Genomic DNA, 15,803 nt, shown 5'->3' with positions numbered 1-15,803 from the left:
CTAAATAACATGGAAACAGAAGAAGGTCGTTCAACCCATCAAGCATATTCGCCATTCAATTAGATTATGGCTGATTTTTATTTTAACTCCATCTACCCGCCTTAGCTCTGGAACCCTTAATATACTTGCCTAATAAAAAAATCTATCAATCTCACTTTTGAAATTTTCAATTGATTCAAAAGCCTCACAGCTTTCCAGGGAAGTTCCAGATTTCCAATACTGTTTGTGTGAAGAAATGCTTCCTAACTCTACATTTGAAATGCCTAGTTTAATATGCCCCTTTGTTCTTGACTGCCCAACCAGAGGAATTAGTTTCTCTTTATCTACCCTATCAAATCCTTTAATCATTTTAAACACCTCTGTTAGACCACCCCTTGATCTTCTATATTCAACGGAATACAAGCCTAGTCTATGCAACCTATTCCATAATTTCACCCTTTTAGCTCTGGAAAAAGTTTCAGTGACTTACCTTTCAACTCGTCGTCGTCAAGGGAATTAAGAAAATCAATGGATTCATCAACATTGGCTTGCATCAGCAGCGACTTCTTCTTCAGCACGAATGGTGTGGTGAAGTGAAGGTAGAACCGCAACTTCCCAGCCTCGGTCACTGACAAACCTGAGATCAAATGCAGGGTGAAAGATGTCATCAATCCAAAAGTGCTGCCATGAAGTGCTCGATTGTCTAAAGGATCATGGCAGATGTAATCACTGAATAACTCACCAAACAATAGGTATTGTTAAAAAAAGAACTTGCAGTTCTATAGCGCCTTTCAAAACCACTAGACATCCCAAAGTGCTTTACAGCCAATGAAGTACTTTTTGAAGTGTAGTCACTGTTGTGATGTAGGACACACTGCAGCCAATTTATTCACAGCAAGCTCCCACAAACAGCAATGTAATAAAGGAGCAGATTGTTTTTGCTATTGGCTGAGGGATTATTTTGGCTAGGAGAGCAGGGAGAACTCCTCTCCTCTTCATTAAACTAGTACCATGGGATCTTTTACATCCACCTGAGAGGGCAAATGGGGACTCGCTTTAAAATCTCATCCAAATGACAGCACCTCTGATGATGCAGCACTCCCTCAGTACTGCACTGCAGTGTCAGCCTAGATTATGTGCTACAATGTCTGGAGTGGGACTTAAACCCATGACCTCCTAACTCAGAGGCAAGAGTCCTAATACTGAGTAACAGCTATCATGTTAATATTTATACCACTGGCTCAGAAGTCAAGTTGCACTGGATTGTTGCCAAAATGGATGAATACCTCCTTTGGACTGGAAGTGCATTTATTTTTGTGTCAGCCCTGTGTTTGACTCGCACAAAAAATCCATACTTAGGAATCACCAAATCAAACTACCTAGGATTCTACACAAGTAATTTTAATTTGTTTGATCTCAGGATGCACAAATCTCAGGAGGTGATAAGCAGTCAGTGCTAGATACTATCACAGCCACACAGAGTATGTTTACAATTCTGGCTGCTGTAGTACAAAAGATGCTGTGCACTGCAGGGAACAGCAACTAAGTTGATATCTAGCTTAAGACATTGGAACTATGAAGAGAGGTTAGAGAGTGTGGGACGTTTTGAAGAGGAGGCAGCAGTTAGTGATCATTCAAGTATCCAAAATCCTTAACGGAACAAATGGATTGAACGCAGATAATATGTTTGATTGTCACAAACTCCAAAAAGAGGGAGCACAGATTCAAGCTTAAAAGAGGGACAGTAGCACAGGCAGTTTAGGTAAAACTATTTCATGCAGGCGTTGGGGAACATGTGGCCCAGGGAGTGGAAACCTTGAACTGCACAGTCTTGATCAAGGAGGTGCAGTGTAGAAATGTAGGTTCTCTGGAGGTATGTTTGATGCGTCTTTAAGGGAAATAAATAAAAACTTAAGAAAATTTTGCAGGTTGGTGTGGGAAGGAACTTAGTGAGGGAAAAGTTTCTAGCGGCGCTACACAGACTTACGTTGATTCCCTTAAGGCAGGCAGCACCGCTGGCTACTACCTACGTGGCCCTGTGGAATTCTCCATTGATATCATTGAAGAAACCCACTTGGGCCATGCATATTCCAGCTGGACGAGAAGCCTAGCCGCAGGAATCGATGTAGTCTGCATAATGTCGCTAGAAGCAGCGCTACGCAAATAAATTTCTCCCCCAGTGTCCCTTAAACTTGGGAACTGAACAGGTGGTAGGAGAGGGGAGAATCCATGATAGAATAATCAGATATGGTGTGTGGATGGAATAGGTTTGATGGACAAAAAATGGCCGTTTCTCTACTTTCAGTTTTGACCCTTTTCTCACGAGATGAAATAAGTTGGGTGGAATTCCTAAGGGTCTAATTTGTACTAGGAAGCAAGGTTAAAGGACAAGCAAATGTAAATATAAATACTTTCTGCCTTCTACCTGAGTATATGATATTTTGAATCATTATAAACATTTTTTATGGTAAAACATCTCCCATCATTTCCAAAGCTTCTTCATCAGCACCTCCCAAACCTTGACCTCTACCACCTACAAGGACAAGGGCAACGGGCGCATGGGAATGCCACCACCTCCAAGTTCCCCTTAAGTCCCACATCCTCTTGACTTTGAATGCCCTGGGATCATGGGTTCAAATCCCACCATGGCTTCTGGAGTTTAAATTCAATTAGTTAATTTAAAAAATCTGGAATTAAAAGCTAGTCTCAGCAATAGTATCATGAAACTATCATTGATTGCCGTAAAAATGCATCTGGTTCACTAATGTCCTTTAGGGAAGGAAATCTGCTGTCCTTACCTGGCCCTGGCCTACATGTGACTCCAGACCCACAGTAATGTGGCTGACTCTTCACTGCCCTCTGAAATGGCCTAACAAGCCACTCAGTTGTCAAGGGCAATTAGGGATGGGCAACAAATGCAGGCCTTGCCAATGACCCCCACATCCCATAAAAGCATTAAAATAAAATATTGCCGTTCCTTCATCGTCGCCAGGTCAAAATCCTGGAACTCCCTGCCTACCAGCACTTTGGGTGTTCATACCCCACATGGACTGTAGCGATTCAAGAAGGCAGCTCACCACCACCATCTCAGGGGAAACTAGGGATGGGCAATAAATGCCAGCCATGCCAGCAACATCCACAACCCGTAAGTGGATAAATACAAAAAAAATTAAAATAAATAATTTTCAGAGCTGAGAACAGCAGTAGTAGAAGAATTAGGGTAGGTGACCGATGGCACAACTGAGGAATTATGTTTTGGGGAGGCTCTTGAAGATGGGGAGAAAGGTAGCAATCCAGAGAAGTGTTTAAGGATACAGATCCAAAATGTGAGCTGGAATATCTGCCACCAAAGATAGAGAGAGAGAGAGAAAGAGAGAGGATGTGGAGAGGATGGAAGGAGGCCAGAGTTGAGTAGCAAAGGTTATGGGCTAGCACACAGAGCTACAGAATAGTGCAGAGGTAAGATAGGGCCAGGCCATGGAGGGATGTGTAAATGAAGCTGAAGATTTAAAGGTCAATGCATCTGGAGGTCAATGAGCAGGAAGCAAGCAGGCTTGGAGTTGGATAGGATGCAGCCTGGAGAACTTGAACAGGTAAAAGAGGAGAAGGCCAATAGAAAAGATTTACTGAAAATAGCAGGTATTTGTACATTTTGTCCTTCTTATCGTTTTTGTAGTTGCCAGTGGTCCAGAGTTTTCTTTCTTGGAGGGAACTGCTCCAGTGATGTGGAGCTTAGGAGTATAAACAAGAGGCTGCACAGGAATCTGCAGATCGGCATCAAATCTGGGCCTAGTTCCCAATCTGTAGGATTCCTTTAATCCATTCACTGGCAGCTTCTCTACCTGATCTCAGTACAGTTGTCAGCATCAGCCTAATCCTCGGCATGACATTTTGAGCCGTCCAAGGCACTGCTTTAGGCTAAAACACTGTAATAGTTAAAAGTGGCATTGTGTTTCTCACATGGGTATCAGGACAGGGTAATGTTTCTCTCACAGCCTTTTTTTTTCTTTCATACGGTTTTCTTCTTGTTCCTCTCCTCTCATCACAGCTGATCTTTGGGGTTGGCGAGCATGTTCTCTTGCTTTTTTTCACACAAACTGAGATAAGGGACTCCTCTTACCTCTTACTTTCCGGGAGCGGAGCGGAGCGGACCTGTGGGGAGAACGCCAGGAGCAGAGCCTATAAATCAACCCCGAGGATCGAGACCCAGTCTCTTACCTTCCGGAAGCAGAGCAGAGAGGAGCGGAGCGGACCTGTGGGGAGAACGCTGGGAGCAGAACCTATAAATCGAGCCCGAGGATCGAGGCCCAGTCTCTTACCTTCTGGGAGCGGAGAGGAGCTCTTCCAGCACGCCAGAGTTTTGAAAAAAAAAGGCAACAGTGACGTCAGAGGGGAGCTGCAAGGTGATTGGTGGGAGAAGACTCAGAGGCCGGAGTTCCGGAGCGGTAAGTATACAGAGGAAGTTACCTCGGGTGGAAAAAAGAGAGAACAAAAAACTGAAAAAGTGACGTCACGGGAAAGCTGTGACCTGATTGGCTGGTAGGGAATCGGCACTGAATTTAAAAATAAAACATTGATAAACTAATTAACCCTAATTAACGAATTAATTAATAAGTTGAGGAGTAACTAAACCGGAGGGAGGAGATTACTGCATTTAGCATTTAATATTTATAGCAGAAATCTAGCGCGAGGGACCATATAGTTAATTGTAACTTAATTTAGTAAGGATTTAATATGTATTTATTTTAAATTAATGTATTAATTAGTGCTAGCAATGTCAGTTAGAGGGGTAAAGTGCTTCACCTGTGAGATGTGGGAGGTCCATGACGCTTCCAGCGTGCCAGACAACTACATCTGCAGGAAGTGTACCCAATTGCAGCTCCTCACAGACCGCATGGATTGGTTGGAACAGCAATTGGATGCACTTAGGAACATGCAGGTGGCAGAAAGTGTCATAGACAGGAGTTTTAGAGACGTGGTTACACCCAAGGTGCAGGCAAATAGATGGGTGACTGCTAGAAGGGACAGGCAGTCAGTGCAGGAATCCCCTGTGGCTATCCCCCTCTCTAACATGTATACCGTTTTGGATACTGTTGGTGGGATGGCCTATCAGGGGAAAACAACAGCGGCAGCCAGAGCAGTGGCACCACGGCTGGCTCTGTTGTTCAGCAGGGAGGGACAAAGCACAGAAGAGCAATAGCTATAGGGGACTCCAGAGTCAGGGGCACAGATAGGCGCTTCTGTGGACATGAAAGAGACTCCAGGATGGTATGTTGCCTCCCTGGTGCCAGAGTCAAGGATGTCCCTGAACGGGCAGGGGGCATTCTGAAGGGGGAGGGTGAACAGCCAGAGGTTGTGGTACACATTGGTACAAACGACATAGGCAGGAAGAGTGACGAGGTTCTGCAGGGGGAGTTCAGGGAGTTAGGTAGAAAGTTAAAAGACAGGACCTCTCGGGTTATAATTTCGGGATTACTCCCTTTGCCACGTGCCAGTGAGGCTAGAAATAGGAAGATAGTGCAGCTAAACATGTGGCTAAACAGCTGGTGTAGGAGGGAGGGTTTCAGATCTCCGGATCATTGGGATCTCTTCCGGGACAGGTGGGACCTGTACAAGAAGGACGGGTTGCATCTAAACTGGAGGGGCACAAATATCCTGGCTGCGAGGTTTGCGAGCGTCACTTGGGAGGGTTTAAACAAGTGTGATAGGGGGGTGAGAACCAGAGCAGTAGGTCAGCAGGTGAAATAACTGAGGGGGAACTAGTGAATAAGGCCAGTAAGACTGAGAGGAAGAGCAGGCAGGGAGATGTGGCTGAGCACAGCGGGACTGGTGGTCTGAAGTGCATTTGTTTCAATGCGAGAAGTATAACAGGTAAGGCTTGGACTTAGAGCTTGGATTAGTACTCGGAACTATGATGTTGTTGCTATTACAGAGACTTGGTTGAGGAAAGGACAGGATTGGCAGTTAAATGTTCCAGGATTGAGATGCTTCAGGCGGGATAGAGGGGGATGTAAAAGGGGTGGGGGAGTTGCATTACTGGTTAACGAGAATATCACAGCTGTACTGCGGGAGGACACCTCGGAGGGATCATGCAGCGAGGCAATATGGGTAGAGCTCAGGAATAGGAAGGGTGCAGTCACAATGTTGGGGGTTTACTACAGGCCTCCCAACAGCCAGTGGGAGGTAGAGGAGCAGATATGTAGACAGATTTTGGAAAGATGTAAAAGCAACAGGGTTGTTGTGGTGGGTGATTTTAACTTCCCCGATATTGACTGGGACTCACTTAATGCGAGGGGCTTGGATGGGGCAGAATTTGTAAGGAGCATCCAGGAGGGCTTCTTGAAACAATATGTACATAGTTCAACTGGGGAAGGGGCCGTACTGGACCTGGTATTGGGGAATGAGCCCGGCCAGGTGGTCGAAGTTTCAGTAGGGGAGCATTTCGGGAACAGTGACCATAATTCCATAAGTTTTAAGGTACTTGTGGATAAGGATAAGAGTAGGCCTCAGGTGAAGGTGCTAAATTGGGGGAAGGCTAATTATAACAATATTAGGCAGGAACTGAAGAATTTAGATTGGGGGCGGCTGTTTGAGGGTAAATCAACATCTGACATCTGGGAGTCTTTCAAACGTCTGTTGATTAGAATCCAGGATCGGCATGTTCCTGTGAGGATGAAGGATAAGATTGGCAAGTTTCGGGAACCTTGGATAACGAGGGATATTGTGAGCCTAGTCAAAAAAAAAAGGAAGCATTCGTAAGGGCCAGAAGGCTGGGAACAGACGAAGCCCTTAAGGAATCTAAAGAAAGTAAGAAGGAACTTAAGCAAGGAGTCAGGAGGGCTAAGAGGGGTCATGAAAAGTCATTGGCAAACAGGATTAAGGAGAATCCCAAGGCTTTTTATACGTATATAAAGAGCAAGAGGGTAGCCAGGGAAAGGGTTGGCTCACTCAAGGACAGAGGAGGAAATCTATGCGTGGAGCCAGAGGAAATGGGCGAGCTACTAAATGAGTACTTTGCATCAGTATTCACCCAAGAGAAGGACTTGGTGGATGATGAGTCTAGGGAAGGGAGTGTAGATAGTCTGGGAGATGTCGATATCAAAAAGGAGGAGGTGTTGGGCATCTTGGAAAACATTAAGGTAGATAAGTCCCCAGGGCCAGATGGGATCTCTCCCAAAATATTGAGGGAGGCAAGGGTGGAAATTGCTGGGGCCTTGACAGAAATCTTTGTATCCTCATTGGCTACAGGTGAGGTCCCAGAGGACTGGAGAATAGCCAATGTTGTTCCTTTGTTTAAGAAGGGTAGCAAGGATATTCCAGGAAATTACGTCAGTGGTAGGGAAATTATTGGAGAGGATTCTTCGGGACAGGATTAGCGAGAGGCAGCATGGTTTTGTGAAGGGGACGTCATGTCTCACTAAATTGATCGAGGTTTTTGAGGAAGTGACGAAGATGATTGAGGAAGGAAGGGCAGTGGATGTTGTCAACATGGACTTCAGTAAAGCCTTTGACAAGGTCCCTCATGGTAGACTGATACAAAAGGTGCAGTCACACGGGATCAGAGATGAGCTGGCAAGATGGATACAGAACTGGCTCGGTCATAGAAGACAGAGGGTAGCAGTGGAAGGGTGCTTTTCTGAATGGAGGACTGTGAATGGTAGTGTTCCGCAGGGATCAGTGCTGGGACCTTTGCTCTTTGTAGTATATATAAATGATTTGGAGGTTGGTGGAGTTGCGGATAGTGATGAGGATTGTCAAAGGATACAGCAGGATATAGATTGGTTGGAGACATGGGCGGAGAAATGGCAGATGGAGTTTAATCTGGACAAATGTGAGGTAATGCATTTATTTATTTTTATTTAGAGATACGGCACTGAAACAGGCCCTTCGGCCCACCGCGTCTGTGCCGACCAACAACCACCCATTTATACTAAGCCTACAGTCAATCCCATATGCCCTACCACCTACCTACACTAGGGGCAATTTGTAACAGCCAATTTACCTATCACCTGCAAGTCTTTTGGCGGTGGGAGGAAACCGGAGCACCCGGAGGAAACCCATTTTGGAAGGTCTAATAAGGTGGGAAGTATACAGTAAATGGAAGAACCCTTAGGAGTATTGACAGGCAGAGAGATCTGGGCGTATAAGTCCACAGATCACTGAAAGTGGCAAAGCAGGTGGATAAGGTAGTCAAGAAGGCATAAGGCATGCTTGTCTTCAACGGTCGGGGCATTGAATATAAAAATTGGCAAGTCATGCTGCAGCTGCACAGAACCTTAGTTAGGCCAAACTTGGAATATTGCATACAAATCTGGTCGCCAGAATACCAGAAGGATGTGGAGGCTTTGGAGAGGGTACAGAAGAGGTTTACCAGGATGTTGCCTGGTCTGGAGGGTATTAGTTATGAGGAGAGGTTGGATAAACTGGGCAGCACAGTGGCGCAGTGGTTCGCACCACAGCTCCAGTGACCCGGGTTCAGTTCTGCGTACTGCCTATGCGGAGTTTGCAAGTTCTCCCTGTGACTGCGTGGGTTTCCGCCAGGCGCTCCAGTTTCCTCCCACAGCCAAAGACTTGCAGGTTGATAGGTAAATTAGCCATTGTAAATTGCCCCTAGTGTAGGTAGGTGGTAGGAGAATGGTAGGGATGTGGTAGGGAATATGGGATTAATGTAGGATTAGTATAAATGGGTGGTTGTTGGTTGGCACAGACTCGGTGGGCCGAAGGGTCTGTTTCAGTGCTGTATCTCTAAATAAATAAACTCAGATTGTTTTCACTGGAACGACAGAGGTGGAGGGGTGACCTGATAGAGGTTTACAAAGTTATGAATGGCATGGACAGAGTGGATAGTCAGAAGTTTTTTCCCAGGGTGGAAGAGTCAGTTACTAGGGGACATAGGTTTAAGGTACCAGGGGCAAAGTTTAGAGGGGATGTGCGAGGCAAGTTTTTTACACAGAGGGTGGTGAGTGCCTGGAACTTGCTGCCGGGGGATGTGGTGGAAGCAGGTACGATAGCGACGTTTAAGAGGCATCTTGACAAATACATGAATAGGATGGGAATAGACGGATACGGACCCCGGAAATGCAGAAGGTTTTAGTTTAGACAGGCATCAAGATCGACGCAGGCTTGGAGGGCTGAATGGCCTGTTCCTGTGCTGTACTGTTCTTTGTTCTTTGACTAAAATCTTGGTTTTGGTGGTTTTGAATAAGGGAGTTGACCAGGACACTCCATGCTCTTTTATAAATAGTGCCAGATCACCAGGAAAATGTTCAGAAATCTGAGCAAGGGATAACACCTCCAGCAATGCAGCACTTCTTCAATATGGCACTGTATTATCAGCTTAGGTTCTGTGCTTAAATCTTGAGTGAGCCTTGAACTAAAAACTTTCTGACTTGGAAGGAAGAGTTCTACCAGAGACGGGGGGATAAATTTTCTGATCGATGAAGTTCATGTGCAAGTGCTTAATGCACTCACACAACATTCCTCCATGTGTTAACTGATTGACCAAAAAATATAATGCTAATATAATGTTAAACATTTATAGGTGAGAATTCACCAATCAGAGAACGTACCCTAATTCGGTAAAGATTCACTGCAATGACACCAAGAATGGGAGATTACAGTTTTGAAGACAGCCTTGAAAAAGCCATTTTTTGCTGGAACAGAGAAGATTAAAGAGAGATGAACAGCAAGTTTTCAGAATTAGGATAGGTTTTAAGAGGTGAATGCTAAAAGATTGTTTTTTTTCATTGGTAAACAGTTAACAAAGGGGTGCAGGCCGACAATTAGCTTGAGAAGAATGAAGGGGGAGGTTGGAAGGAATTTCTTGCCACTATTGGAACACTTTATCACAGGTGCCTATTCAGGAAGTGTCTCTGGTTTGAGAATTTTACATGCATTATCAGAATTTCAGTGAAGTGGTGGTGGCAGAGGACTAGTAACCCAGAGACCCAGGGTATTGCTCTGGGGACATGGGTTCGATTCCCAACATGGTAGAAGGTGGTGGAGTTTGAATTCAATGAATAAATCTGGAATTAAAAAAGCTCGTCTAATGATGGCCATGAAACCATTGTTGGTTATTGTAAAAACCCACCTGGTTTACTAATGTCCTTTAGGGAAGGAAATCTGCCGTCCTTACCTGTTCTGGCCTACATGTGACACCAGACCCACAGCAATGTGGCTGACTCTTAATAGCCCTCTGAGAGGCACTCGTATCAAACCGCTATAAAGTCAATAAGGAATGAAACTTGACGGACCACCCGGCATCGATCTAGGCACTGGAAACGACAACAGATACACAGATATCCCCATCCTCAATGATGGGGGAGCCCGGCACATCAGTGCTAAAAATAAGGCTGAAGCATTTGCAACAATCTTCAGCCAGAAGTGCCGAGTTGATGATCCATCTCGGCCTCCTCCTGAAGTCCCCAGCATCACAGATGCCAGATTTCAGCCAATTCGATTCATTCCACATGACTTCAAGAAACGACTGAAGGCACTGGATACTGCAAAGGCTATGGGCCCTGACAACATTCCGGCAATAGTACTGAAGCTCCTGACCTCATTACAGCCTTGGTTCAAACATGGACAAAAGAGCTGAATTCAAGAGGTGAGATGAGAGTGACTGCCCTTGACATCAAGGCAGCATTTGACCAAGTATGGCATCAAGGAGCCCTAACAAAACTGGAGTCAATGGGAATCGGGAGAAAACACTCCATTGGTTGGAGTCATACCTAGCGCAATGGAAGATGGTTGTGGTTGTTGGAGGGCAATCATCTCACCTCCAGGACATCACTGCAGGAGTTCCTTAGGGTAGTGTCCTAGACCCAACCATCTTCAACTGCTTCATCGATGACCTTCCTTCAATCACAAGGTCAGAAGTGGGGATGTTCGCTGATGATTGCACAATGTTCAGCACCATTCACGACTCCTTAGATACTGAAGCAGTCCGTGTAGAAATGCAACAAGACCTGGACAATATCCAGGCTTGGGCTGATTTGTGGCAAGTAACATTCGTGCCACACAAGTGCCAGACAATTACTATCTCAAACAAGAGAAAATCTAACCATAATAAAAACAAGAAGTGCTAGAAATACTCAGCAGGTCTGGCAGCATCTGGAGAGAGAGAAGCAGAGTTAATGTTTCAGGTCATCAGAACATCTCAGAATCTAACCATCTTCCTTTGACATTCAATGGCATTACAATCGCTGAATGCCCCATTATCAACATCCTGGGAGTGACCATTGACCAGAAACTGAACTGGAGTAGCCATATAAATACCATGGCTACAAGAACAGGTCAGAGGCTAGGACTCCTGCGGCGAGTAACTCACCTCCTGACTCCCCAAAGCCTATCCACTACTTCCAAGGCACAAGTCAGGAGTGGAGTGTGATGGAGTATTTTCTCTCCACTTGCCTGGATGGGTGCAGCTTCAACAACACTCAAGAAGCTCGACACCAGGTCAAAGCAGCCTGCTCGATTGTCACCCCATCGACAAACATTCACTCCCTTCACCACCAATGCACAGTGGCAGCAGTGTGCACCATCTACAAGATGCACGGCAGCAATACACCAAGGCTCCTAAGACAGCAACTTCCAAACCCGCAACCTCTACCACCTAGAAGGACAAGGGCAGCAAATGCATGGAAACACCACCACCTGTAAGTTCCCCTCCAAGTCACACACCATCCTGACTTGGAACTATATCGCTGTCACTGAGTTGAAATCCTGGAACTCACTTCCTAACAGCACTGTGGGTGTACCGCCCTGGACAGCAGTGTTTTTTTAGTTTTTAGTTTTAGAGATACAGCACTGAAACAGGCCCTTCGGCCCACCGAGTCTGTGCCGACCATCAACCACCCATTTATACTAATCCTACACTAATCCCACATTCCTACCACATCCCCACCTGTCCCTATATTTCCCTACCACCTACCTATACTAGGGACAATTTATAATGGCCAATTTACCTACCAAACCTGCAAGTCTTTTGGCTTGTGGGAGGAAACCGGAGCACCCGGAGAAAACTCCACACAGGCAGTACCCAGAATTGAACCCGGGTCGCTGGAGCTGTGAGGCTGCGGTGCTAATCACTGGTTCAAGAAGGTGGCTCACCACCACCTTCTCAAGGGTAATTAGGAATGGGCAATAAATGCTGGCATAGCCAGCGATGCCCACATCCCATGAATGAATTAAAAAAAAGACTGGACTCAGCTCTGAGAAAATTCCCAGACTAATTTGAAAAGAAAATCGGTAAGTATTTGAAAGGGAGAACTATAAAAGGATATGGGAGAAGGCAGGGAAATGGGATTATAGTTCCTATCGACGACTGTCGCTATTATTAACTGTCACAGGCACGATGAACCAAGTGGCCTCCTTCTATGCTCCAATTTTCTGTGATTTAGGGGTCAAGTATGGAAATGTTAAGTAATAATCTGCAGATGCTTGACTTCAAGTGAAATCTGAACTTTAAGTACTGTTACCTTCAAAGCTCCTGTTCTTGTGGATCTGTTCATGAGGTGTTTTGATAAAAGCGCCCCTGGGAATTATTGCAGCTTCTCTATTTATTTGTTCAATCGTAGCTGTCAGGCGTTCTTCCTCCTTTACCTTCAACTTAAACAAAAATACATGTATATTTTCAAAAACCCCTGATCATCATCAATTGTAACTTTTGCTATCACTTCTGTCCTTGCTGGCCTCCTGCCTCCTGGCACATTCATTGTCCTCATTTACCAATCTCTCCATGGTCACCCCCAACCCTACCTCTGAAGCCCCATGTCCCAGCTTAGAGCCTGCCATTCGTCTGACTCCAGACTGCCATGTGTTCACAAGCCACCCAATCATCACGCACCCACCCCCCCCCACCACCACTACTCCTTCGCTCCTTCTCTCTCCTGTTTCACTATTAGTGGCAGACACTGTCTTCCTAAACCTCTTTGCTGTGCTACCTCCTCCTACATCTTCAAAAATGGCTGCAGAAACCAGCTCTCTGACCACCCTTTTGGTCATATCCCCTAACTCTTACTTGGCACCTGTGTCCCACCTCTCTTTTGTTAAGCACCTGAGGACATTTTGCTGTGTGACAGATGCTGTATAAGTGAAAGTTTCCTCTTTATAATCCTCCAATTTTTCTTCCCATCTTTCCCTATGTACAACAGTTCAATGATTGATGGCTGCCCTCAAATGCATGGGCCAAGTGGACTTTGTTCATGGGTGAGCCAGAAAACTGACATCACAGCTAAGGTAGATTGAGATTTCGACCAACATCCACATTGGAGCAGTTTCTATCAGGAGTAGAAATCAGATTGGAAAGCTGATTTTAGGTTTTACTTCCAATCTCTTACCGCCCCTCCCACCCTCTCAAGTTCTCCTTATACTTATAAACAAGATGTCACAGAATGTGTCCCCAACAAAACACAATGACTTCAGGGCATCTGAGAGCGAGCATCGGCAAAATTCAGTTAAGACCTCATCACACTGGCTCTCCAACCTTCAGTAATCCTGCGGTCATCCCCAGTAATAATGGGGGCTATCCGCAGGCAAAGGAGATGGGCAAGCCTTGTGCCTGCCAGAACTCCCGGTGTTTGTTTCGACATCAGCATGATCCCACTATTTGTGGGACCCCCAGTGCCTGATGAGCACCCCGGCTTTGCTAACGCTATATGCAATCGCCCTATTGCTTCACATAAATAGCTTGGAATTCCAAGAGGTTTGGGTTATTTACAAGAAGTGAGAAAATTTGTGTAGCATTCTGAGGCATCCCCCACCTTCTACCATTGCCATCCTTGTAGCCCTTTCAGACTTATTTACATCAATTTCCAATGTTTATAAATGTTGCTGTTTCCAGTCTAAATTCTAATACTAACCTCCAAATCAGTCGTCTCTTCATCAGTCGTTTTAACTGTTATGCTCTCGTATTCATGAGAAGGGTCACCCATGAAGCGACCTTTAACCAGAAAGGACCTGTCTATCATCTCGTCTGTTGCTGGGGGAAGCAACATCCAATCCATGCAGTTCAAACTGTGTAAAAAGAAAAACATTCAACAGATGCCATTTTTATTTTTTTGGGTGGGGTTAATATAATTAAAAGGAATGTCACTCTGACCATTGTTGGACTGGTAGGTCTCACAAAGGAACTCTATTCGAGACATTATGAACCTTTTCTCACTTTAGGTGATGACAGACCTGTCATGTATTTCATATGTGTAGGGATGGAAGATGTGGTATGGTTCTTAATGAATACTTTGCGTCAGCCTTCACAAAAGAGGGGGACGATGTAATCTTGTAGTTGAGGAGGAGTGTGAAGTATTAGATGTGATAAACATAGGGAGAGAGGAAGTATTAATGGGATTAGCATCCTTGAAAGTTGATAAATCACCAGGGCCGGATGAAATGTACCCTAGGCTGTTAAAAGAAGCAAGAGAGAGCATAGCAGACGGTCTGACCATCATTTTCCAGTCCTCACTCGATACAGGTGTGGTGGTGGAGGATTGGAGAACTGCTAACGTTGTACGTGTTTAAAAAGGGAGCAAGGGATCGACCAAATAATTACAGGCCAGTCAGTCCAACATCAGTAGTGGGCAAATTATTGGAATCTATTCTGAGAGACAGGATAAACTGTCACTTAGAAAGACACACGTTAATCAAGGATAGTCAGCATGGATTTGTTAAGGAAGATCTTGTTTGACCAACTTGATCGAATTTTTTGAAGAGGTAACAAGGAAGATACATGAGGATAGTGCAGTTGATGTGGTCTACATGGATTTTAGCAACGTTTTTGACAAGGTCCTACATGGCAGACTGGTTAAAAAATAAAATCCCATGGGATCCAGGGAAATACAGTAAGGTGGATACAAAATTGGCTCAGCGGCAGGAAACAAAGGGTAATTGTTGATGGGTGTTTTAGCAATAGGAGGGCTGTTTCCAGTGGCTTTTCACAGGGCTCGGTACTGGATCCCCTGCTTTTTGTGGTACATATTAACGATTTGGACGTAAATGTAGGGGGCATGATCAAGCCGTTTGCAGACGACACAAAGATTGGCCTTGTGGCTGATAGCGAGAAGGACAGCTGTAGGCTGCAGGAAGATTTTGATGGTCTGGTCAGATGGGCAGAAAAGTGGCAAATGGAATTCAACCTGGAGAAGTGTTAGGTGATGCATTTGGGAAGGTCAAACAAGGCAAAGAAATACACGATTAATGGGAAAATACTGAGAAGTTTAGAGGAAGTGAGGGACCTTGGAGTGAATGTCCACAGATCCCTGAAGGTAGCAGGACAGGTCGATAAGGTGGTTAAGAAGGCATATGGAATCCTTTCCTTTATTAGCCGAGGAATAGAATACAAGAGCAGGGAGGTTATGCTGGAACTGTAAAACTCATTGGTTAGGCCACAACTTGAGTACTGTGTGCAGTTCTGGTCACCTCAATACAGAAAGGATGTAATTGCACTAGAGAGAGTACAGAGGAGATTTACAAGGATGTTGCCAGGACTGGAAAAGTGCAGCTATGAGGAAAGATTGGATAGGCTGGGGTTGTTCTCCCTGAAACACAGAAGGCTGAGGGGAAATCTGATTGAAATGTACAAAATGTTGAGGGGTCTGGATGGAGTGGAGGTGAAGGGTCTATTCACATTAGCAGAAAGGTCAGTGACAAGGGGGCATAGATTTAAAGTGAAAAATTAGAAAAATTAGAGGGGAGATGAAGAAAAACGTTTTCACCTAGAGGGGATAGGGGTCTGGAACTCACTGCCTGAAAGGGTAGTTGAGGCAGAAACCTTCAACTCATTCAAAAGGAGTCTGGGTATGCACCTCAAGTGCTGTAATCTGCAGGGC

General features: G+C 45.1%; 1 protein-coding gene across 1 annotated transcript in view; it reads right to left on the bottom strand.

The window, feature by feature from the left end:
- The window catches only part of rsph9 (radial spoke head component 9), a 70,678-nt gene that overhangs the window by 21,950 nt on the left and 32,925 nt on the right, over positions 1-15,803 (bottom strand). The window contains exons 2-4 of the mRNA XM_068019611.1: positions 13,842-13,995; positions 12,459-12,588; positions 470-616 (exon numbers count right to left, since the gene is read on the bottom strand). Of these exons, the coding sequence (XP_067875712.1) occupies positions 470-616; positions 12,459-12,588; positions 13,842-13,995 (431 nt within the window). The remainder of the gene's footprint in view (positions 1-469; positions 617-12,458; positions 12,589-13,841; positions 13,996-15,803) is intronic.

This window comes from Heterodontus francisci, chromosome 3 (genome assembly GCF_036365525.1).
Source record: "Heterodontus francisci isolate sHetFra1 chromosome 3, sHetFra1.hap1, whole genome shotgun sequence".
Taxonomy (NCBI): domain Eukaryota; kingdom Metazoa; phylum Chordata; class Chondrichthyes; order Heterodontiformes; family Heterodontidae; genus Heterodontus; species Heterodontus francisci.
This window is presented reverse-complemented; position numbering and strand designations above follow the sequence as displayed.